The sequence below is a fragment of the Larimichthys crocea genome, chromosome VI (assembly GCF_000972845.2).
Source record: "Larimichthys crocea isolate SSNF chromosome VI, L_crocea_2.0, whole genome shotgun sequence".
NCBI classification, from domain to species: Eukaryota; Metazoa; Chordata; class Actinopteri; family Sciaenidae; genus Larimichthys; species Larimichthys crocea.
Window position 1 is genome coordinate 390,138 of NC_040016.1, and position 24,488 is coordinate 414,625.

Here is a 24,488-nt window from a genome sequence, read left to right on the forward strand (position 1 = left end):
AAAGCACCTTACAGACTTGACAACTGGCCAGAAGACCATCATTGATACCCTCCATAGGATGGGTAAGCCACAAAAGTTCATAGCTAAGGAGGCTGGCTGTTCACAGAGTGCTGTGTCCAAGCATGTCAATGGAAAGTCTAGTGGTAGGGCAAAATGTGGCAGGAAAAGATGCACCAGCATAAGAGATGACCGTGGACTTCAGCAGAGAAAACAGAGAAGATTCAAGAATCTGGCAGAGATCCAGAAAGAGTGAAATGTGGTGGGAGTCACAGCTTCAAAAACCACCACATTCAGACACATCCGGGAGATGGGCTACAACTGTCAAATCTGGGCTTCCATAACTCCCACGCAATGCCACAGGCTGATTGCCTCAATGCCACGGCACATCGAGGCAGTGATTAAGGCAAAGGGATTCCCAACCAAGTATTGAACATTGACATATCGTTTAGAAAGTACCATATTTTGGATTGATTTGATGTGATCCTAATTTCTTTCTTTTTTCAGCAAAAACTAAGAAGTAAATGGTAATTTCTTCACAGTATTCAAATTGTTTGAATTCCTGTTTTTGTGGGTTTTTTGAGCTGGAAGCCCAAAATATGTAAAAATAAACAAATAAATACTTGAAATTGTTTGAATTGTGGGCTCTATAATCTATGAAAGTTTAACCGTTTTAATTGAATTATGGAAATAAGTAAACTTTTCTATGATATTGTATTTTTTTGGAAAGAGTCTGTATTGTGCTCACATGATTTTCTACTACACAGCAGTACTAGTTGTTGGTCTCTGGGTGTAGAGCAGCAATGATTAGTTGATACATGAATTAATCGAACACAAGAAGAACTATTTTGATAATTGATGAATAATTTTGAGCAAATATGCCTCTTACTGTTTTGTATCATTAATCACGTCTGATGGACATTTTCAGTATGTTCTGACATTTTATATATAAAATGATTAATCCATTAATCAGAAATAGGCTTTTTATATATAAAATGATTAATCCATTAATCAGAAATAGGCTGCAGATTAATTAATAATGAAAATAATCATTAGTAGTTGTTCTGTTCAGAGTACACACACACCGCACAGAGGTCAGTCAGATGGGAATCGATGTAGGTGGTCAACAGTGGCTTAATCCAGCTGTAGTCTGTGTTACACTGACCGTCTGCTGATTAGTGCAAAGCATAAATTTAGCTGGAGGAGGTAAATATAGTAACACATATCAGATCCCATGTCCACCCTTACAGCCACAGTGCTGTAGCTAAACAGCTGAAACATTAAAGTCTTGGGATTACATGAATGTACAGGTTTTTTTCTGCAGATCTATTGTGAACTTTATTGACACTATTCCAACACAGATGTTATAATGTTGTGTCTGAATCACAGCCGTATGTGCAGACAGGTGTCTGCTGTTTAACCACCGTGAGTTCATTGATATAACCCACGTAGGCATACAGCTCTGGTTTCAGTCACAGGTCAGACCTCTGCTCCTCCTGCCATCTTCAACAACAACAACATATTCACTTTTAATCTGCAAGGAGTCCACAGGCAAGTAGAGGGAACCAAAACAACAACACTAAACCACGAGGTAAAAAATACGTTGATATTTTGGCAAGCAAACTGTAGTTATGTACTGCAGCACATCTCTGATATAATAGACATATTGGATGATAAAGTACAGAATATATACTGTGTTCAGAGACAAGATTAAAAGCCGTTTTGTGTTTGACAGTGGCGATAGGAGAGAAAAGAAACATGGGGATAGCAAGATGCAGCAAATGGATTTGGGCACTAATCTGGCTTTGCTTAGATTTTCAAGGTCTAAAGCCAAGTAGAAACTTTCCTCCAATTGTGTGTCACCAGTTTGTGTTTGGTCCTTCATTGTTTTAACATGACAAACATGCTCAAAGTTTTCACAGTTTGGGGTGTAAGAGCTCAGACAAGCCTTGACCTCAACTCAAACCTTTCAACAACTTGAACGGCGAACCTGATCACCTTACCTATCAGTCAGTGCCAGACCTCACTAATGCTCTTGTAAAGTTTCAAAGTCCTTCAGGGCGTTTCTTTGAAAAGGGTTAAATCGACAACTAAGTCACCCCAGATTTGACTCTTCTCGAAGTTCCTGCAGTCAGGTTTCAACATCTCGTGGAAAACCTTTCCAGAAGAGCAGAGATGTTTTATCAGCAGATTAACTCTGATAGTTTTCACACAAAGTTTCAATATTCAGGTTCACATACACATTATGGCCATGTGGTATACATGATGTACTGCAAAAACCACCAGTCCAGTGAAACATACCTTCAAAAAAATGTTTCTCCTTTTTGAACAGGAGCCTTTAGCATCATGGAGTTTGAACAATTTAGGACAGAGGATGATGATGATGAAGAAGATGCAGCTATTCAGTACATGATCGAACAGAGTCTGCTGGAGAGCAACAAACCAAAGGAAACTCATCGAGACTCCACGACACGAGCCAGCAGAAGGTCGGTCTGGAAACCCAGATTACACACCTGTACGATCCAGTGTGAACCAACACAACAACTGTGCCATTAAATAATTCTGTTCAGTTTCACAGAATTTGTGTTCGCCATGTTTCTTCTCACAGCTCTGGGCCTGAGTCTGTAGACAGCAGCACGATCTTTACTGCTATAAGACAAGGTGAGTGAGGGGGATTCAAAGCTTGAAGATTGGTCTCCACACTGAATGTCTCACTGAAGGTTCAGCTAAAATGAATCTCCAAAGTATCTTTTTCTACTTCTGGAGCATTAACCAGTCAACTGTAGTGGGTTAAGTTTGGGCCAAAGCAGTGAAGATGAGTTATAAAATGGCAATTTACCAACAGGGACTTTGTAGATAAGAAGGCCAACCAACTTTATATTGGAACACGCAGCAGCAAGTGTTTATTGATCAGCAGTATTGAACCTTAGAGCAGTGTCTTAAATGAGTCTAGGGGCAGCATCAGTGTGTTGATATATAAACTGAAAGTAATTGGGTACTTTGGCTGGTTTGAACTAAGAAGCAACTTCGTTCATATAGCAGCAATCAGGTAGTTTTGCGCCAATATCTCGACAGAGAACTATTTTACAGTCATGATGCAGACCCGCACCAGGTGCCTGGGTTATGTCACATATGGACATTTGTGTGGGTGTGGACTGATTCGGAGTATGACACACATGCACCTCCCTCCAGGTAATGAGAAGCTCTTGAAGGATCTGTGTGTCCGACAGAAAGACAAGTTTTCAGAGACAGACAGCAGAGGTTGGACTCCCATCCATGAAGCAGCAGCTCAGACCAACCAAACCATCCTGGAGCTCACATTCAAAGGTTTGTATTCGCTTTCTGTACAGCTTCACAATAACGTACAACAGCAGATGTGATGATAAAGAGGTTTATCAAAACAAACTGTGATTTTGTTCTCTAGGTTCAGGTCCAGACTCTGTAGAGCGTCGTACTCTTCGTGGTCAGACGCCTCTCTTTCTCGCAGTAGAACGAGGTCTGATAGAAAACGTCTCCTTCCTCCTCCAACATGGAGCTCAGCCGGACAGCCAGGACCAAGACGAGGAGTCACCGATGCTCATAGGTAAGCTGACCAACATTTCGCTGACCAACATTTCACTGCCTCAAAGCCTGTTATTACTTAAGTGATTGTACTTAGTTACAATAAACCACTGACAAATACCATATTTCTACTTCCCACTGCAGCGATCCGTTCAGACTACATCGACCTGGTGAAGCTGCTGCTCCTACGTGGCTCTAGGGTAAACCATGAATGCTGCCACGGCCGCCGTCCCCTCCACGAGGCCTCACGGTTGGGTAAAGCAGCGCTGGTGAACCTGCTGCTGGAGGCCGGAGCACAGCCAGACCCTCGCAGCCACTACGGCCTCACACCGCTGGCTCTGGCTGCTCAGGGAGGACACCTGGAGGTGGTGGAGACTCTACTAAAGAGAGGTCAGGGATGTCTCTACATTATTACCTTGATTAGCCAGCTAATAATACTTACCGGTCCAACAGCAAGAAGTCTAGCTCAGCATCTGTCTTTCAGCCTTTTATTTCACCAAGCTCTCGCCAACGACTAAAAGTCAGTCCCAGACTTACTCTTGTCTGGCGGCTTCTTGCCCACTCACTCTCTCAATTTCTCTTTTTAGCTTCTTCCGTCAACGTCCTCTTCGGTCTCTTCTCCTCTGCAATTATGTCCATAGAGGCTGCTGAGCCCGGTTACATTGCCCACTTGCCCAGCTCCGGTTCTGGCACAACACTAGCTTTGTTTCTTGTCAGCACCCCCCCCACGCACCAGTCCTGTAAACCCTTTTCCCAGTGGTCCAAAATGCCTGTGATACAAACACTAGCACTTCCCCGGTGCTCTGAGCTCACAAGTCTGAGCAGCCCGGTTAACAAACTGGGCTAACATTAGCTAACAGCAGCTACAGTTGGCAGCAGTGCACTTCATCCATCAGGAAACTCTGTAAATCACAGAGAGTTGGAAAACTAGAAAACATTTTCTTCAGAAAATATGACCCAGTTTCACCAAAATCAGTGAAATAGTTGGTCGTGTGTAACTTAGTGCCGAAAAGAGTTACATACTTACATAGTGTGAGAACAGATGTACTGCGTGACAAGTGGGAATGAAAACAAATATACACTTAAGAGGACTTGTACTTTGATACTTGTCCTGCATAAAACTTCAGCTGCAGCTAATAAGAGCCCTTGCCAGTCTTACACATAAATCAGTTGGGTATTTTCCCAACTTGCAGTCTGTTTTGGTACAAAATGTTTTCTTGTTGTTGTCCTGCAGGGGCGGACGTCCTGTCCCAGGCGGAGGATGAGGCCTCCATCTTGTATGAGGCGTCCTCGTCTGGAGATCCATCTGTCATTAGCCTTTTGCTGGAGTACGGCGCTGATGCCAACGTCGCCAAACAGACAGGACACATGCCGATCCACCGTGTGGCACACAGAGGACACCTGCAGTAAATGCTATTTTCTGTCCCACAAAGCAAAAACATGAACAATTGATTAGATTTTAGTATATGTATATATATCACTGTGTGTGTGTGTGTGTGTGTGTGTGTGTGTGTGTTCATCAGAGCTCTGAAACTGCTGATTCCAGTCACTTCTAAAGAAGAGGTAAACGACAGCGGGATGAGTCCTCTACACTCTGCTGCTGCAGGAGGACACGCACACTGTCTCAAGGTGTGTGTGGAAAGTGCTGCACTTAAGTAGAAGCTTAGCTTGAGTATTTTTATATTCAATTATGTGAAATGGGCCATTCTAGATAATAAGTACTTACTTTTGGTACTTACTGTACTTTTGAGTATTTCTACACTGTGATACTGCTACAGGTCCTCATGAAGTCAAAGTTGTCTGAACCTTTTAGTACCTGTTCCAACAATGACAAAAAAGTTATTTCTGAGGTATTTTCAGGTATTCTTGATATTTTATATTAATATTTCATGGTATTTTAAAGCTTGTCATTTCCTGGTAAACAATAAAAAGTTGTTAGTGACTCATTCCTGCACTGTGTCTTATGATGCTGCCGGAGCAGATTGATTCCTGTCTGATACAGTCAAAAGGCACAATTTAATGACTCTATTCAGTGATTTTGGTGAATCTGGATCAGATTTCATACAGAATATATTTGCTGGTTTGTCCTTGGGCTGCTCAGTTTCAACTCTTCTATGTAATTTACTGTTTTTTCTGAACGATTAGTAACAGAACCAGGCTCAGCAGCTGGATCAGGCCTCATACATGCAGAGACTGATATCAACAGGGAATAATAAACTGTCTGTAAAACGGTATTGAAAAACCCAAGGCGACAAATTAAAAACCTAAAAAAAAACCTTGAGCAGAACCCGGCTCATGGTGGGCTGACATCTTCCGCGACCGGTTGATATCGGAATATGGTTGCAGCTCTTTGTGTATAACTTTTTTCTGATTGTCTGACATTTGTCTGTTAAACACATAACACTTGAAAAACATCTGAATGTCACTCCTCCTCAACTCCCATCAGGCTTTGCTGGATGCAGGTTATGACCCCAACTACATGCTCCAACCCTGGATTCGCCGTAACTACGACGACGAGAGGAAGTCTGCGCTTTTCTTTGCTGTCCTCAATAACGACGTGCCGTCTGCACGCATGCTGCTGGAGTCTGGTGCCATGGCCAACCAAGACCCAATCAAATGTCTGCAGGTACCTGTGTGTGTTTGTGTTTGTGTGTGTGTGTGCGTGTGTGTGTCCCTTTAAAGGAGGATGTAAAAGGAAATCTATTTCCCTCTAAACATGAGTCAGGATGTGGTTAGCTTAGCTTAGCATCAGTGTTAATTTTTCAATTTAGTCTTAGTCTTGTTTCAAAGTTCATTCTTAGTCTTAGTCACTTTTAGTCTTTCACAAATCATTTTTCTAGTTTCTAGTCTAGTTTTAGTCAAACCATTTTAGTCTTCTTCTATTTATTTCAGGAATATTTTTTTTGTTTATTAATTCCAGTTCACTTGTGTTCCACAGCTAACATACTGATTAAATATCTTGATTGAATTGAAATGAATGAATTCATCTTCAATGCAACTTTGCTAAGTGTCTTGTCTGTTGTTTCAATACACCCTTAATATGCACTTGATTTCATTTTTTAATCTACTAATAGCAGGTACACCCTATTATGACATGTTCTGTCATCAAATAAATTGATTTTATGCCAGTTGCATCTACTAAAATGTTAAAATTAAGATGAGTCCATCACTGTTAGTGTTTAGCACAAATGGCTCTACAAAGCTGTCAATCAAAACGGGCTGGGCCGGGCTCGGGTCGAATTCTACCGGGCCCAGGCTGGGTCGGGCCTGACTTCTAAGGCCCGTTTCATGCTCTAGATTGCGCTGTCCGTACGCCATGTTTCTCCTGCATGCTGTTTGTTTTCAAGCCACAGGCGCAGCAAGAGGATCCCAAACATGTGGCCGTGACGCTGCTACAGTAAAAGAAGTGCTGGCACAAACACATGATTTTTATTTCTTGCATGACATTTTCATCTCGTTTTTATTCGTCAACAAAAACGCACATTGGTACATTTTTCGGATGTAGAGAGGAATTGTTAGCCTGGCTCTGTCGACACTTGACACCTCTAAAGCTCACTAAATTGTATCTTGTTTATTTGATCTGTTCACAAACTGATCTTTGTGGCGTTATGTGGTGGAACTATTTTTTGACACAGTTTTCTGAAGTATTTTCAGCACAGGGAGGTTGCCGGGTTTGGTAGTGTTGTGCTTTTATAGAAAGCAAAAAGAAAATATGTGCTCACAGATCATACATGGCAACGAACACTTTAGTCCGAGATGCTGCACAGAAAGGCGGATGGGTCGTTGATCTCTGAGCTCTTATCCAGTGTCTGTGTCTTTAAGGTTGCTCTGCGTATTGGCAACTATGAGCTGATCAACCTGTTGCTGATGCATGGAGCAAACGTCAACTACTACTGCAAAATAAACACAACACACTTCCCCTCTGCCCTGCAGTACGCTCTCAAAGACGAGGTAAACCCTCCTCCTTCTTCTTCTCTTCTCATTTAAACATATTTCAATTAACAGATGTTACGCGTGTGTGTGTGTGTGTTAGGTGGTTCTCAGGATGCTGTGCAACTATGGTTACGATGTGGCACGCTGCTTTGACTGTCCCTATGGCAACAGCCTCCATATCCCTGAAGGTTTCGAGGGGTGGTCCGACTCTGTGATCAAAGACACTTTGGTAATGGACCACACCAGTTTTCACCCATGACTGTATTAGGGTCAGGTGGAGCCAGTTTCAGCTGACATTTGGCAAGAGGCCGGGTACACTCTGGACAAGGTAACGTACGAAGCTCTTGTGTTGAACGTCTTGTCTGTGTGTCTGTCAGTGCAGTTCTGCGAGGTGATCACCGTTTACTGGCTGAAGGAGCTCTCAGGTCATTTAGTTCGAGTCATGCTGGACTACGTGGATCATGTGACCTTGTGTTCCAAACTGAAGGCAGCTTTGATGGAGCAGCCGCAGTGGCCCGACATCTGCAGGCTGCAAGGTAAGTGACAACTTTACAATCCCCACAACAGAAACAAGAGTGACCTTTAGTCAGTCGTCTCTCCTCTCCAGAAAATGTTTGCTGTCTGCAGCATCTCTGTCGTCTGCGGATCCGTCGTTGTCTCGGTCGCCTTCGTCTCCGATCTTCCACGTTCATGAGTTTCCTGAAGCTGCCACAGCGACTGAAGGACTACATCTTGTACCGGGAGTACGACCTGTACGGGCAACAGAGCAGTGCGCACAGATGGCACAGGAGTGACAAAATTCAAACAAAATAGTTGAATATGAACATTTAAAGATTTAAAGTCACACTTTAAAGGCAGAATGAGTAAGACAACATTCAGAGTTGTGTTGTGTCCCTGACTCAGTGCTGCTATTTGCAGTGTTCTTACAATGCTCCACCCAAAACTGGACGCCCAAAAACCTCCTGAACACAGCAAAATAAATACAGGCAGAAGGCTTCAGAGTCTCTGCAGATACAGACACCATCACACGGGTCATAAATAATGAATAAAATTACTTATTTTTGTTTGAGTCAAACATTATTTCTGCTCACTCTGCCCTTAAAGTCACTTTTTTGTGTTAATTCATTCATCTATTTAACTGAGCCAAAAAAGAGCTAACAGAAATGTTATTTTCATTATTATTTATTAAAAACTAGAACTAGCTGCTAATTGTCTGATTCTATATCTCAATATTAAAAAAACGAGGAGGATTAAATTCACTGTGAATCAGGACAGCAAATGAAAATAAAACAAATAACTGTCTCATATTTGCTTCGGATATTTTGTATTTTATTATCAAATTTGAAAACATGAATGTGCATTACAGTTTGCACACATTTTATTTCATTGTGTGACTCTACTGAAGAAAAATAAATATTTATTATCTTGCTTGTTATTGTTTGATATTGATATTAAACATTCCCATCCAGAGATGAATTCATCATCAAGAGATCTCTACGATCGGATGTTGATACTCTCGGTTCGCAGATCCTGGTATGGGGTTGTGTTGTGTGTGACAACGTCTTACTTATTTCATTAAGACAATCCAGTCCAGACTTGCCACCAAAATATTTGGTGCATTATGAAATATAAAATACACCAAAGGAAACCCTGAACTGTTGAACAGCTGAAATGCTACATCAAATCAGCAAATTCTCCCCAGTTCACAGACGTTATTAAAAGAAGAGGTGATGAACAGAGTGTTACACATGATCCTGTTCCAATTTCTGAGTTTCTGAGAAACAAGTGTACAAAGTTTTTGTTCCCTAAATTGTGTGTGTGTATATATATATATATAAGGATGGAACAATACAAAAGATGAAGTGACTCATGATCTTTCTACATGTCACACACTGATCTGATCTCTCCGGTGTGAGTCAACAACAGATGTGGTCACACAGCTGGAGGTCTCAGAGGACAGAGTTCAATAACCGGACAAGATGAGGAAAATCACAGCTCAGTCTCATTTCAGCTGGAGTTTTGCCAGGTTTTGGATGGGAGGCTCAAACATCTTCATCCCCACAGGAGTCCTAATTGTCTGATGGAAACAAAATCTCTGGCTCTAATCCAGCTGCTGAAGTTGTTTATTATGAAACATCAAGCCTGAGATCAACATTTTAACTCTGTGTAGGAGAGGTGCATGCATGCATGTGACTGACTGCTGGTGATGTGTAATCAGCCTGTTATTCCATAATTAGCACACATGATATTTTGTACAGTGTAACATTTTACCCTCTTAGCATGAATCACACCATGTGTCTGTCACTTATTTGTGCTGTTTACAGTGTCAGCGTCTGTTTTCTCTCTCTTTTAGAAGCTCATTAATGCTAGAAAAACAGACTGTAGCTGCTGTTAGCTAATGTTAGCTCAGTTTGTTAGCCAGCTGCTCAAAAGTTTAGTGTCTTGTGTTGTTGACCTTGCTTGTTTGGCTGTTAGCAAAGTTGTCGACTCACTAGTTTTTTGATCATAAGTAATATAATCATAGCAAAGTGTACAGCTGCCCATATTTACCACAGTGGGATTACACTCTAAAACTGAGGGAGCTAAATCACAAAAATACCTATTTCTATGTATGTCTTGAAGTTTAAGTTATGTTTTTGCTCTCAGGTCGGTAACTTTTACTCTTTTGGTTCACACTCACAGCTCTAATAGATAGTTTTGGCACTTACTGTATACTAGCTGGTGAACACTGTTGAACAGCTAGTGATTAGCTAAAGATATTTTTTGGTAGTTGGTAGAGACAAAAACAGAGCAAAAATAGGGAACTGAACTTCATCATGTGGACATAAACATGACTCCAAGTTCACTGTATCATCTTAAGGTGATATGTTGCCTTACAGAATTTCAATCTACATTATAGCCTATATTATAAAATAACATCATACATAATATTTATATATCACCATATATTTATATTAAATATAAAGCAGGAGTTTCACCAAATTATCTTAAACATAAAACTCCATGTAGGTAAGATGTTGCATTGCCTGTGGGAATGTAACTAAATTTGGAAAGATATTCTGGAAAGCAATATGTTCAAACATCAATAAAGCAACACATGTCAGCAAATCCATTTTCGGGGTCTCTGACTCGCTTAAACAATTTAAAGTGAAGCAGTTTAATTGCTTTTAATGTTAGCACGGAAAGCCATCATGGTGAAATGGGTCTGATATAGACCCTCTTGATCTCTGAGGTTGACTCTGAAAAAATTAGGCCACTATGTGAACGGAAGGACTGTGCTAAGTCAGCTGGGATAGGCTCATCCCCACAGTGAGGATGAGGATAAGCGGTTACAGATAATGGATGGATGGATGATTTCTTTGGAACATCATGAGGAGAATCTGACCGACTCAGACTGAGTTTACACCAAACTTTCAGGATTCTATACAGAAATTGGAAATTTGTCAGCATCAGGGAAATTGTTTGAAAAGTTGTTTGGTGCCAGCATTAGTGCTCAGTCAGCCTTACAGACCTACATGTACACCTCCAACCCACCACAGTGAGGTCCAAGATTGAACTAGAAACTGACAATAGCTTAAGGTTAAATCTAGACACCTTGTCTTGCAGAATTGCAAAGGTCAAGCTAGAGAAACACCATTTGCGGTTACAGAAAATGGATGGAAGTCAATGTGGCCGCGGAAATTTGTGTTGAGGTTTTCTGATAAACTGACTCCTGAGATGTGTGAGTCTCTCTCTGCGCCTGCTAATGTTTTGTTTATATGATCACTAAAAACAAGAAAAAATGTCGCTGTTTGACTAAACTCCAACAATAGACCTTCAAAAAAGGTTAAGACCTAACCTTTTCTGAAAAAAGATGACCTGGATGACTGAGAACCTTCACAGACTATAGATTATTTTATTAGCTTTATGTCGTTAATATTAGCTTTTATCAGCATGCCCAGCAGCTTGCTAAAGTCAAGCCTCCACAGGCTTCTCGTTGTTGTGATGAAAACCTCATTTGTCACAAGAGCGTTGAGTTCAATTTCAACATTCAACATTTAATCTGCAGTAATAACAACACGAGCCCAAAAGCTTCTGGAAAGATTTAATCTCACTTAACTTTCACTGTTCTAACAAACAGTCAGGATGATGTCAGATGCAGAAAATGCTGCTAAATAAATGATCAATCATTGAGGCTAATATCCATGATGAAATACCAAGATCTGAGAGAGACCTTTGCTGCTTTTGACTCCGATGACTGTAACAAGAATGTTTTGACGCTGTGTGGTGAAAAACTGACCCAAACAGGAGGACGTTAGTGCATGCAGTTCTTTACCAACTCCTTAAATGTGAAGTGAAACAAACCAAAGACTAAAGATGGCGTCTACCTCTGATCTAACTCTCTCACACACACTCACACACATTCACACACACACGTTCAACAGAGCTTCCCACCTGAGCAACAACTCTACAGCAGGCACAAGTGTTGGGTACAGTAAGCTGACTCGAGTCCGGATTTGCTGCGATGTTTTTTTTTTTTGCGAAACGGCGATCTGATTTTGTCTGTTGATACCCAACAAACCTTAGACTGAGGCCGAGTCAGCAGCAAATACAACAGACTTGAGTTAGCTCAAATAATACTACGTATTCTCCTGACATTTCACACATTGTGTCTCTGATGCACTTAATTTTCTTTACATTTTATACATTTGAGGGGGGGAGGAGAGGACACATGTAAAAGACAAAACATTTACCCACACATGTGGGTAAATGTACAATAAAAAAATAAATTATCACCTTGATAAACCAAAAATAAAATATTCATATTTGCTCTCTCTTATTCCAGCTCCTGGGGGTTGAGTTCCCGTCGCTGTCCAGTAGGGGGCGGCACTGCGTCACAGCTGGCCTCTGGAACTTGTTGAAGGAAGCATAAAACGGACAAATGTAATTGGCTAAGGTTGTCTCATCAGGACCAATCAGATGAGATAAACGATGACATCTTTAAATGTGACACTGGCTGATTCTGCTTCTGTAGTTACAGGATGACTAATTTTCTTTTTCTGCATGTGACACATTTGAGGCAGGGCTGGGCAATAATTCAATTCAATTATTTAAAAACATCCAGTGGAAGTGATCGTGATTGTTAAAGTCGTCATTCTGTTGTCCAAATGAAAGATTTCAAGCAGGATTTCAATTTGGAAAACCTGCCGAGGATAACAGTGGGCATTTTAACACATATATACGTACGTATAGAATATATGGACGAATAAATTTCTTCTTTAATATTCTTCTTGGTTTTTGACCATATCACCCAGCCCTAACTTAAAGAATACGGCTAGTATTATTTTGTATTTTTGTACTGTCAACAAATCCCATGAAAACACTTGAACCAACATCTGAGCTGGACGTCTCAGCTCCAAACCCATCGGTTCCTACAAATATATTGCGTCCACTGAGTGGCTGTTTTTGAAGCTTTTGATCCTTTGTTTCTATTTTTCTGAGCATGTTAAGGACGCATTGTCCAGGATAGCTTTAAAAACTGAATTAAAAAGTTTAACCTCTGTTGGAAACAGCAGCAGAAAACACCAATTCATAGCTGCTCTGATGGGGGGGGGGGGCATCCACAGATAGTCTGTCCAGAAGTTTCCTGTCATCTCTCAACTGTCAGCTATGAAATACTCCCCCAAAAATAAATCTTACAAATGTATAACTTTAATTTCAGGCTCAGTTATTTCCCCAAACAGCTGAACAATGAACTTATCAGCAAATGTTACTCAAACGGGGAAGAAATAGTGCATTTATTGGGGACTGTTTTCAGTGGTGGATTAATCCTTCTTTGATGCTCTAGTGAGTATTTAGGGCAGTGTATGTGGGACTGAGTCAAAATAAACTACAGTGTGTGTGTTCAACATATTGGGAATGTGTCACCCACTGCAACAGTGTGACTGCTTGATGTGTTTTTAATAATGGCACAGAGGAATAAGATATATCAGGCACAGTGAGTGCCTGTTAATTGGAACAGCCTGTTGTTGGTTTTCATGGGATTTGTTGACACGAAGAATCACCAGATCAGATCTAGGAAAGTGACACTGATACTGTCCATGTTACACGGGATGATTTTACAGGACACTGACTAATGTTTTTTTTTTTGTTTTTTTTTTAAATTACGCCCGATAAACGGACACACAGCGTTTTAGGAATTATCTATATTCTCTCCTTAAAGCCTACTTCTATGATGCACTTCATCGCCATTCTCCCTATGGGGTGACGCTGCCCTCTGCATTGCTGAAGAAAGAGTTGCCGGTCTACCATCGCCATCTATTGCTTTAACAGATGCTCGGATGTGTTTCTGAGTGGTGCGTTCTCAAGGTAACGCTAAAAGAGTGTCCAGGTCACCTGTCCAGGTTTGGTTTCCGTAGAGAAAGAGGAGTGAAAGGGAGTGGAGGTGGGGTGGTGGAGGAGGGGGGAGTCAGGGAGTGAGAGTGGGGGGGGTGTGGGGGTAAAAGTGAGTGTTGGCCAACTTCAGTGAGTGGCCCCTGGGATGCAGCTGATTGGTCGTTCAGAGAGGATGGTCTGTCCCACTGTGTTGTCAAACAGCTCCACAGACGACTGTTCCCAGGATGTGTGTGTGTGTGTGTGATCTTGTTCATCTATCCTGGTGAGGACCAAACATTTGGACCTGGATAGTGAGGACATTTCTGGATGGTCCTCACATCTTTCAAAGTTTGACTCGGTGTTATCGTTAAAGTGTGTTTTGCTTCTTGTTACGTGGATGTTTGAGCTTCACTGTGCAGAATAAAGCACTGTTTGACACTTCATGTGTGTTCCTTAAATATGTTATCAGGTAGATTACATCTAACCTGTGTCCCTTGTTTCAAATTGGACCAGGACCAAGTTGTGATGCTCGTATGTTAACTCAGATTAGAGCTGAGCACCATGAAACATTCCCTTTTCAGCAGAAAGTCAAAAACATCTAACTCAAAGACACAAAACACATACTTGATTGAGGGTTGTGGTTTGGTTTTTAGTTCGCATGAGGGGCTACTGATTGAGTTACGTCACCGAGGGTCCTCACAAGTATAGAAGTACAAACGTGTGTGTGTGTGTTGCGCAGAGCTTCAGACAGACGGAGGTTCTTCATATCAGCTCCAAGTTGCAGCCATTTCGGCTCCACTGTCCCACCTCCTGGCCGTTGCCATAGTAACTAACACGACTGTAGAGTACCCATGTTGCCATGGTGACTTCCTGACGAACCCTGTTCCATATTTACAGCCAAAAACCGTTTTCAGTTCTTGAGAACACCACGACACGACCTGCACCAACTCACAACAAGCTGTGTGTTTATTTCGTGTGTTTTTCTGTGTGTGTGTGTGTGTGTGTGTGTGTGTGTGTGTGTTCAGAGCTACGGCAGGTTGTCGTCCCGCAAGCTCTCCAGGATCTGGACCAGGCTTTCCAGTCCAAACACGTAGCCCCGGTCCGGCCCGTCGTGCACCGCCGTGTCGCCACGGAAACCCTTGAAGGTGGAGTGGGCGAAGTCGATCATACGTACATCCACCAGAGGGGGCTGTTGGGACTGCGGGCGAGGAGGAGGGGGGAAGGGAATTAGGCTGGGAGCAGGGGAGGAGGAGGAGGAGTCTGGATGGGGGTGAGACGAGGAGAGAGGGGGCAGAAAGGAGTGGCAGTCTGAGTTGTTGGGTGGGGCCTTCGGGGAAGGGACGGGCGGAGACATCAGTCCAGGTCCCTGAGAAGGCAGTGACCCCGGGTTTGGGTTCTGGCTCATGTCCGTTTCACAGGGAGCATCTGGGGCAGGAGGTGCGTGGGGTCCAGGGCAATAATCGGACACTGCAGGGGCCACAGGAGGCTTCTGTTGCAAGGGTGCATGCTGCCCAGTGCTGAGGACTGAAGGGCCCTCAGGTTCCTACAGTGAGGACAAAAAAAAAAAAAAAAGTCAGCTGACAAGAAAAGATTCATCTTTTAAACCTGCAGGGAAATTCAGTTTTTCTTCTATAAACTTGCCTTTTTCTTTTTTTTTTGCAGAATATGTCCTAGAAAACAAAGTGTATATATATATATATTTGTGTTTGTGGGTGGGAAACTAAGAGACTAAAGAGGAGACTAAATCACTGAGGTAAAAACTGCTAATGGGCCCTGAGTTAATTTGATTGTAATTTGATTAAAAGCAACTTAAATTCATTCATTTATCCCCGGGCCTGGTTGGTAATCCAGGCTTGGCTGCAGGTACAGAGTGTAAACAAACCTTATCTGAGCTTCAAGTGAAGTCACTTTTATTGTTATCATTAAAATTAAAAGCAATGAATACAAAACACGACAAAGTGAAGTCTCCTGACAGACACACAAATCTTAAACCTTCACAATGTTTCAAGTCCCGCCTCACCTGTCCCTCATAGATGATGAGCAGTGAAGACGAGTAGAAGCGATAGGATGCCTGCCTCTCCAGCACGGCCTTCAGGCTGCGAAGCTTATTCAGGATTGGTTCAAAGAGGTCCTGCCTCAGACCATTTCCGTTGTGCATGTACTGGTAGAGGGCCTGGCGGAAGCCTTCGATCGACAAGCCGCGGCCATAGTACTTGTTCAAGCAGAGGTAGTGACCCGTGTTTAGCTGGTACACCTGCAGAGACAAACACACCTCACTTTTACACATCAAGTCTCCTACATTATATTATGTTTTCTATGAGTCTTTTCTAAATCTGCATGAGTAATCTAAGATTACGTTACTCTATGCTGGATGTCCTAAATATCAACAAGCCTGTGTCATTACTGTGTCTTTTGTTCAGGACTGCGATTGATTCTATGGTGTTGACTTGAGCAGTAGCGGCGGTTGTTGTACCTGCATGCCACACACTCTGACTCCCAGCGTCGCCGATGTGCTCTGTTCACATTTCTTCATCTGCCTGGCCGCCTTCTCCTCGGAGGCGTCGTCTCCGTGCTGCCTGGTGCCCATCTTCAGGTCCAGGATGCAGGGGTAAGAGAAGTGGTGAACCACATTCTCCAACAACAGGAACTCTGGTTGAAATGCTGCAGTTAAGGAGCAACTTTCTGTTTGACAACCACACCGTCCCTGATCGCTACAGATTGAGATAAAAGACTTTATAGTATTCTGCACTTGAATCACGTTCATTTATGTACATTTTGCATTGCTTATGCTGACTAAAGTTGCTTTTAGAAACAAATATTGTAAATTAAAATTTCAGTCCTTTGAGCTGCTCTAACACTTTTGACATAATTTGAATGAAATTATGAATGAAATTTAATGAAAATTGATCCAGACATAAAGTACAAGGAGACGGTTTTGAGATTTCAATAATAACTAAACTAAAAAAGGAGCTGATCAGAGTGTATCTGTGACATGAACCTGTTTCAAACAAACATTCTGTATGCAGATGAAATACATAAAAACATCACCCCTCTTTGGGGGTTCATGGTGTGGTCCATTCATGGAAATATGAACATATTTCTATATTTTAATCTCTACAATTTACTCACTGAGGAAACACTGTCTTTTACTGTAAATACCCTCTTTCCTTCCCTTTATTATGTATTATCACATTGTTTGGGACTATGCAAACATGGTTATCAGTGAGATAACTGCTCTGTGTTATGTAGCATGCCGCGTATATTTGACTCATGTCTGATATGGTCTCTTTACAATTAAGGGGAAGTACTTGTTTGATGACTGGACGCTGATAATTTCAATACTCTGAATGTTATCAGCACGGAGAATAGTGTCTGAGAATAGTGTCTGCCCTGTTGAATCTGCTGAGCCCCGTTGGATCTCACTGAGGACAGAGTGTATGTCGCTGTGTTTTCCAGGCAGCTGCAGTCTGTCCTCTTTGAAGCCGAAGATCAAAACACAACCCTTGACCTGATAACCTCTGACACCTCCCAGCCTCCACTTTATTCCTCAGTCTCACTGACATTCACTGCCTCTTATTACGGTACTCCACTACACGACTAGTCAAATAGTTCAGTACTAAAACCACTAGTCAGAGCTGTGGGCTATAGATTTGCAATAGTTACTCTGTAAAACATCAGCTTTTTAGCATACAGCTATGTTCATTCAGGTATGGTGACACTACAGTCGCTGGTTGTGCAGAATTTTGGCAGATGTGATTTGCTGAGGAAGGATACTGAAGAGTTTGCGGTCCTTGGATTCAGACCTCATGCGGCTGAGCTGCTGTTTGTGGCAGCGGAGGCTCCAGGGGTTGTAACTGATCCTCTCTGAACTCAAACCACTGTTCCAGTCCAACATCTGGAAGGGAACTTCCGAGTGGATCTTTGGGTCGAGCCTGGGACTCTTCAGCTCTGCAACACTGCGGTAAAAGAGGACACAAGATAATTAATATATTTATAACTGAGGACTCATGTCTTACTCCTAAATTCCACGGAGCGCGGCTGCAACTTGTTCTGGCTGTGACGTGTTCCCGCTGTGGTGTGGCCGGCAGAGCTGATCGCACTCTGGACAATAATTGTGATTCCAGCAGAAGAGCCGTTTCAGAAGAGCACAACAAGCAGCTCTCCGTTCTAGTCGTAGCACCCCCCACAAAAATAGACCAGCTTTGTTAAGCAGAACAGAACAGATAGAGCAGGCAGGAAGTCAGACACACAAACGGCATAGAGAATACGGTTAATTTTCATAATAAAACAACCTGCACAGACTGTAGCCTACTTACATATGTTAGAAACACATACACCAAGAAAAAATGACCAAATCTAAGTAAGTTAACAAAGTCTGGCAGGCAAAACACTCTTGAAGGGTATGCAGCTACATGAAGAACGGTCACAGAGCCATGCCCGGTGGATTTTAGGAATTACAAGCTGGGCAAAGAGGATTTTTACTGGTACTTAAAGACTCACCCCTGATTTACGGTAACTTAGACACTTCATGATGCTTATAATTCAAAATAACACTAAAAGGCATCGTAGACAAACTACACAAGGGCTTCACCTCAATGAAGAAAAGATCTACAAATGACATTACGCAGCGCTGGGAAAATGAAGCTAGAGGAAATGTGGCTTCATGTATTGAAACCCAGACTACTTCCACTAACTCTCCGCTTTGAAAGGATTTCTGCTGGAAAAATCTGATACGTTTTGTTACTGCCATCAAACCAGAGATCTAAAATTAACGGGTCTTAGCATTCCTGCAGGAGGGAAAATATATACTCTTTGAAAATCACTGATGGATGCTAGATCCAAATGAAATGTCTTCAAATGTCTAAAACAGTCACACAGTAACTTCCTTTAATACGATCTTACTTATCAGAGGAGTCAGTGTCGTGAGCCTCCCTCCTCTCGGGCCGGTCCTCTTTGTGGTCAGAGGAGGAAGAGGAGCGATGGAGGCTCCGCCGGGAGTGTTTCCTCCTCGGCTGCTCCCTCTCTGGGGGGTCACGTTCCTCGTGCTCTGCGATCCCTCCTTCCATGTTGCTCTCCACGTAGGGGTAGGCCACCAGGTTGATGTAACCGTCAGAGTCGTCTTCGAAACAGACCAGCACCACACCTGACAGGACAGAGCAAAATACAGACGGGATGTTTTAGAAATAACTGACATATTTATGACAGAGAACAGAGAAATGTGTAAGTGTAAGCTAGTGCTCTGCACCAAATGAGGGAATATCTTCTGGAAGTCTCCAGAACCAAAGCTCTTCTGGAGGTCATGGTGGAACAACACCTTACACAACACTTAATGTTGGATTTTGATGTAATTTGTCATCCATCTGTATATCAAGACATAGGAAATGTACTGGAAATTCAATTGAGAGATTGTTTATAGATTTAACTCCCAGATAGGTTTTATTTAAACATTAAGATGTTATTTTTGGCTGTACAAAATGAGGAGCATCTCTTCCTTGCTAAGTGAGACACTGAACATCCTCCCTGTTTGTTCAAATTGAATTTTGCTCGCAGTTTGCTCACTGGAGGGAAATCAGCTCCAAAGATCAAGACCAAGCTGGACTCCTTCACCACTTCCACCTCCACAATACAAGAAGAAATTTAATATGATAACGTCGGAACAGTTTCTGGATGAAACAACCTTGACAGATTCAAAAAGTCGTCTGAGCAGCTGTCTGTCTGCTGTTATTTAATCAGCAGGACAATGGTAGTGGGCAGAGATCCAGCGCTAAATATAGACTCCTTATGGGCCACTGTTGTCATGGCACTGGAACCCACAACACCAGCAGGGTGAACTGGTGGAATACAGACATACTAGTAACTGCAGGTCAGTGTACTGGGAATATATCCACCATGGGTCATGTAAAGTAGCTCAGTATGCTGGAGGCACTAAGCAGCAGCAAGTCCACACCAAGTTTTATTTTCATTAACTGATATAAAATCAGCAAAATGAAATACAAGTTAACGTGTTCACATCTGTTACATGAATATTAAGAGATAAACAGTCAGTGCCACTAATTCTCCAGTCGAGTGCTATTAAACAACTGCAGAAGAAGAGGGAGGTTACAGTCTCCTCATTATCATTTCTGTCTCTTCAATGGAAATATGAGTTGATTTTGATTTCCCAAATTTAAAAAGCGGATACATATAGGTGGATAGAAACCAGGCAGCAACCTCCATGGCTGCAGAAGTGCTTAAAACTGTATTTCCTCCAGCGGCCACTTGAGGCTGGCTACAGAAGTTATAAAGCTGTATAAACTAAACACATGTTTACAGCCCGGTACAAAAAACAGTTTTGGTCTCTAAACACATGTTTACAGCCCGGTACAAAAAACAGTTTTGGTCTCTATAGTTCATTTCCCCGTTCATTACAACTGTACTGAGGGTGAATTTTTATACAACTCACCTGTTTTAATTATATTGAGGCCTAAAGTTATGCAGAATTAACAGCGTGGACAGGTAAGCACTTGATAGTGTAGTCTTGACAGCTGCTGTTACAGATGGCTTATTTAAGCACCCAGGCGTCATTCGGCCTGTTTTAGATCTGCCAATAATCAATGTTTTTGATATTCAGATTAGCTGGGCGGCAGAAGAAGCAGTGCATCAAACATGGCAGCGGCCAGCGCTGCATGTTTTCGGCTTCAAAATGGCAATTCGGAAACCTGTGATGTCACTCATGCTCTGTCTGAGTCTGCTCTGTCACAGTCTTGTTTTTGGACGAGTCAGGTTGCTGACAAGTCAGTGGCCAGTAAGCTGGCTTGGAAGCTGGACTGAGAAAAAAAAGGAACCGTTCCAAAACAATGTGTACCATTCTGTGGAAATTAGGTTTATGTACACCTCGAAAGACTTTACAAGAGGTCTAATCTAGCACAATAAATGAAAACACTTGATTTCTATTTTACAGTGCGTCCAAAAACAGCACACTCAAAAAGCACGTTACTAGGGACGTGCTGTATCATATTGTTTACGACAATACCTGTATAATTTTTAACAAGATGAAAGAAAAATGTTTGGACGTGTTGCTGTAATGGCGTCAAACCAATAACACACAAAGCAACAAGTGTGGCTGAGAGCGAAAGTTTCAAAAAGCAGGAGCGACTTCAGTAGTGGCCGCGTGGCTGTGGATTGGTTACAAATATCAGATGTACAAGAAACTATGATAACATCAAAGTGCAGGAAGGAGGCTACACAACAAACTTATTTAACCACCTCAACCATCTGCACCCTGTTGAGTAAGGCCCGATTGAGGGAGAGCTCTAGTTTTAGTAGAAATAAAGTCAATGCAAAAATACCAAAAACTCACAGATCACAGGATGAACATTTAAATAAATAATAAAAGGTGCAAGCCAAACAAAAATACAAACTGTGCATCAGATCCAACACAAATACAGTATCACTGCTTCTGATGGCACATTTATTATTTTTCAAGGCTCTGAGTGAACACAGAAATTGTTTGCTAGGTAGTGTGATTAGGTCTGGTCTGGTCAAGGACTACTTCATGAAAACATAAAAACATAAATAATGCCACAAATAAAAATGCCACAATGCAACTCGACCAACAACAGTACAGTTGGAGATTAGGGCACCTTAATAACCCCTAAATCCCTCTGGACATGGCTGAGTGATGTCTCAGCCACGATGCTGTTTTGGTCTGTTGTCCACGCGGCTTCATACAACACCAGGAGTGTTTCAGATGTGGAGCAATTTGCCCACAAGACTTTGTTACTTTGCTCAGATTTGGTGATTTTTATTTTTGTTTATGTCATGCAGCAACCTCCATGGCTGTGAGGTAAAACAGAAAAAAACTGCAGTTCCTCAAACATCCACTTGAGGCTGGCTCCAGAATTAAGTCAGTCTCGATAGGCCCCCAAGTTAAAATGTCCAACTTCACAGAAGAAATAAACATGTTTACAGCCTGGTACAAAAAACAGTGTTGGTCTCAACAGATAATTTCCCCGTTCATAACAACCTGTTCAAATTATATTAAGGCTTAAAGTTATGAATAATTAACAGCGTGGCTGCTTTGATTGACAGGTGGGTGCTGTTACAAATGGCTTGTTTGTGCAATGAGGCATCATTCAGCCAGTGTCAGGTCCACCAATGTTCCATGTCTTTGCCCATTTTTTGATTAGCCAGGAGGCAGTAATGTCATCAATAATTACCTTGAATATCATCATTATTTCAGCACCACACTGCACACCCTTACTGCATAGTTTCCTGCGTGACCTCACTACATGTAACCTGCTTAGTATCAGCATGTTGTATTCAACTGTAACACGGCTTGTGTTTCGTCGCACTTTCCTGCCAAACCTTCTTCAAGGCAGACAAACTAATGTATCACAGTAATGACTGCATTCCATTGAAGTGTTTCAGTGTCAGGGCTGTTTGGGTTGTGGGCCCACTGTCGTGACATCTAAACGGAACAGAGCCACCGTTAATGTTATTATTTCCAGCTTCTCCATCTACCATCAAACGTCTCTTCATCTCCCACCTCACTTCATTGCTGCCTGCCCACGCCTCCGTCTTTCGTCAGTGTCTCATCTCTTACATAGTTTACTAAAATGATAAATAGGTCACATACGTGCAGGAGAGGAAGAGGTGTGTGTTCGCTGGCTGTCAAAGTGTGTTTGGGTCCGTTACTACAGCAAAAGCAAGTGGAAGCAGCTACAGTATGTGCCAGATGATGAAGAGCAGAGCAGCTAAACCACTTCACTGCCAGTAAACATCCGTACTTCTGTCTTTCTCTTCGGCCTGTCTGCCTCTCAGTCTGCCACCAAATCCGGAGAGTAAAGAATATTTAGAACAGTGTTTGAATCATGGGTACCTGGAGAGAGGGCGATGGCTGAGCTCCCCTAAAAGAGACCTGGGCTCCTCAGAAGACAACAAAACTGTCTGTCTGAGATTAATAACCCACTATGACATTGTAATACAGAAAAGGTATCTCTGCACACATGAATGTGAGACAGATACATTGCAGGGTAGTAAAAGCTGAATAAAACCGTCTTATTTCATATTTAATAAAGCAATTCAGTCAAAAGAATTCAGTCTAGACGTTGTGTGCACAGTCACTTCTATTCAAAACATTTCTAAAACTACAATGAATATTATAACCAACAGAAATAGGATTCAATAATTCTTAAGTGCAGTCGTTTTAAATGTGTTTGCGGCTTTTTGAGTTGGTCTTTATCGTCTGTCGGTAACCTAACTGATGTAGATGTTAGCACGGTGTGTTTTTATGTATTATGATTCTGGGCTGCTTTCATATTGTACTGTTTTGTTTGTGACTCTGGTGTCACATTTGATGGATTTATAAATAAATTCAGCTGTAATTTTGTGATGTGGCTGTATAGGAATGGGCCACAACAAGACAGCTGTTGACACTACAAGGATACGCTAATGAGAAATGTGCCTATGTTTAAGCTTTAGATGACTTATCACGGTGTCCCATTTCACATATGATTGTACTTGTATTTAAACTTTTTTGTGAATGAACTCAACTGAATGTGCGTTCACAATCTAGAGTGGCTACACGTAAGTTTAGTTTATCTAACCAACAACTATTCCAGCTATGACAGACCGAATTTAAATGAACAACTTGTTAATGATCGAAGACTAATATTTAACATCTTCTCTGCGGTGAAATATTATGGAACAATTCCAAGAAGGCATATCATAAGGCTCTACTCAAGCCCATCTGACAATACGGCTGTGTGAGTATATTACTCAAAAGTAGAGGTTCATAGAAGAAGTTCCAACAAATCCATCAGTGAGTAGAGACTGACCTTTATATTCTGGAGTAAACTCCTTCATTTCTGGAGGCAGGGACTCGTAGAAACGCTGCTCTCTGCTGATCAGAGGCTTACACACTGTGTGGTCGTCATAACGCATCATGCTGGTGTGACCTCCCACCTGCAAACACACACACACACACACACACACACACACACACACACACACACACACACACACACACACAGAGGCAACATAAACTTAAATATCTACTTAAATACCAAGATTTTCTCTGTAACACGTCATTCCTACCCACCTGATGTATGAAGGGTTCCAGTGGAACGCCTCCTACTCGTGGTCGAAGTGAAGCCCCTCCCCCTGACCCCACCCCCTGTAGCTTGTTGTCCATGTTGTTGGTGTGAGGGAGGCACATGGCTCCTGGCGGACGCGCTGCACCTCCTCCTGCAGAGGAGAGAAGGATTTATCGGGCGTCAGAAAGAGAAACAAAAACGGACTATGCATTGTTTGAACCACTTCTTAGTCTGTTCAGATACAATGTGATTTCGTACTGCGCCTGCTGCTGAACCACAGCTGCTGTTATGTTGTGTCTGAAAGGGCCACTACTTCTAAGGTCCAGTGCATAGTTTTGCTCAGGCAGCTGCTCTTACTAGGATACAAGTCTCAGTCATGATGCTGCACATCAGTTTCTCTTTGGGATATTAAAGTTTGTCAATCAATGCCAGAATGATACTTGAAACCTAAATTTCAGAATTGGAAAGTTTTAATACAAAACCTGTAAAAGTCTTCAAATGTTAAACAGTGTATAAACATAAGCAGCTGCAATATCATGAATTAAATCAGGAACAATCGGAACAAAG

At 42.0% G+C, this 24,488-nt stretch overlaps 2 protein-coding genes across 9 annotated transcripts in view; one reads left to right on the top strand and one right to left on the bottom strand.

The window, feature by feature from the left end:
• The first annotated feature begins 1,488 nt into the window (after positions 1–1,488).
• On the top strand, positions 1,489–8,568 carry asb14a (ankyrin repeat and SOCS box containing 14a). Of its 4 annotated transcripts, none has more exons than XM_010756855.3 (13): positions 1,489–1,588; positions 2,330–2,483; positions 2,606–2,658; positions 3,190–3,324; positions 3,422–3,580; positions 3,703–3,948; positions 4,793–4,964; positions 5,082–5,187; positions 6,005–6,184; positions 7,381–7,509; positions 7,592–7,720; positions 7,874–8,027; positions 8,099–8,568. In XM_010756855.3, exons 2-13 carry the CDS (start codon positions 2,344–2,346, stop codon positions 8,302–8,304), a joined length of 1,809 nt encoding a protein of 602 aa, XP_010755157.3. In that variant the 5' UTR covers positions 1,489–1,588; positions 2,330–2,343; the 3' UTR covers positions 8,305–8,568. The 4 variants fall into 4 exon arrangements, with proteins under 4 accessions (XP_010755157.3, XP_019123837.2, XP_019123841.2 ...); XM_019268292.2 differs by having other exon boundaries at positions 8,082–8,289; XM_019268296.2 differs by lacking the exon at positions 7,381–7,509.
• A 2,991-nt stretch (positions 8,569–11,559) lies between these two features.
• Positions 11,560–24,488, bottom strand: part of ip6k1 (inositol hexakisphosphate kinase 1) — a 31,165-nt gene continuing 18,236 nt past the window's right edge. For all 5 annotated transcript variants that reach the window (XM_010756844.3, XM_027279328.1, XM_019268379.2 and 2 more), the window contains 7 exons: positions 23,927–24,072; positions 23,664–23,790; positions 18,748–18,988; positions 17,620–17,801; positions 16,319–16,494; positions 15,866–16,099; positions 11,560–15,388 (listed from right to left, as the gene is read on the bottom strand). In XM_010756844.3, coding sequence (XP_010755146.3) covers positions 14,873–15,388; positions 15,866–16,099; positions 16,319–16,494; positions 17,620–17,801; positions 18,748–18,988; positions 23,664–23,790; positions 23,927–24,043 — 1,593 coding nt within the window. In that variant the 5' untranslated portion in view covers positions 24,044–24,072 and the 3' untranslated portion in view covers positions 11,560–14,872. The remainder of the gene's footprint in view (positions 15,389–15,865; positions 16,100–16,318; positions 16,495–17,619; positions 17,802–18,747; positions 18,989–23,663; positions 23,791–23,926; positions 24,073–24,488) is intronic.

Coding starts and splice junctions, on each gene's coding strand:
- asb14a (XM_010756855.3), top strand. CDS start 2,344: ATGGAGTTTGAACAATTTAGGACAGAGGATGATGATGATGAAGAAGAT. Junction 2,659..3,189: donor CTTTACTGCTATAAGACAAG/GTGAGTGAGGGG, acceptor ACCTCCCTCCAG/GTAATGAGAAGCTCTTGAAG. Junction 8,028..8,098: donor CGACATCTGCAGGCTGCAAG/GTAAGTGACAAC, acceptor TCTCCTCTCCAG/AAAATGTTTGCTGTCTGCAG.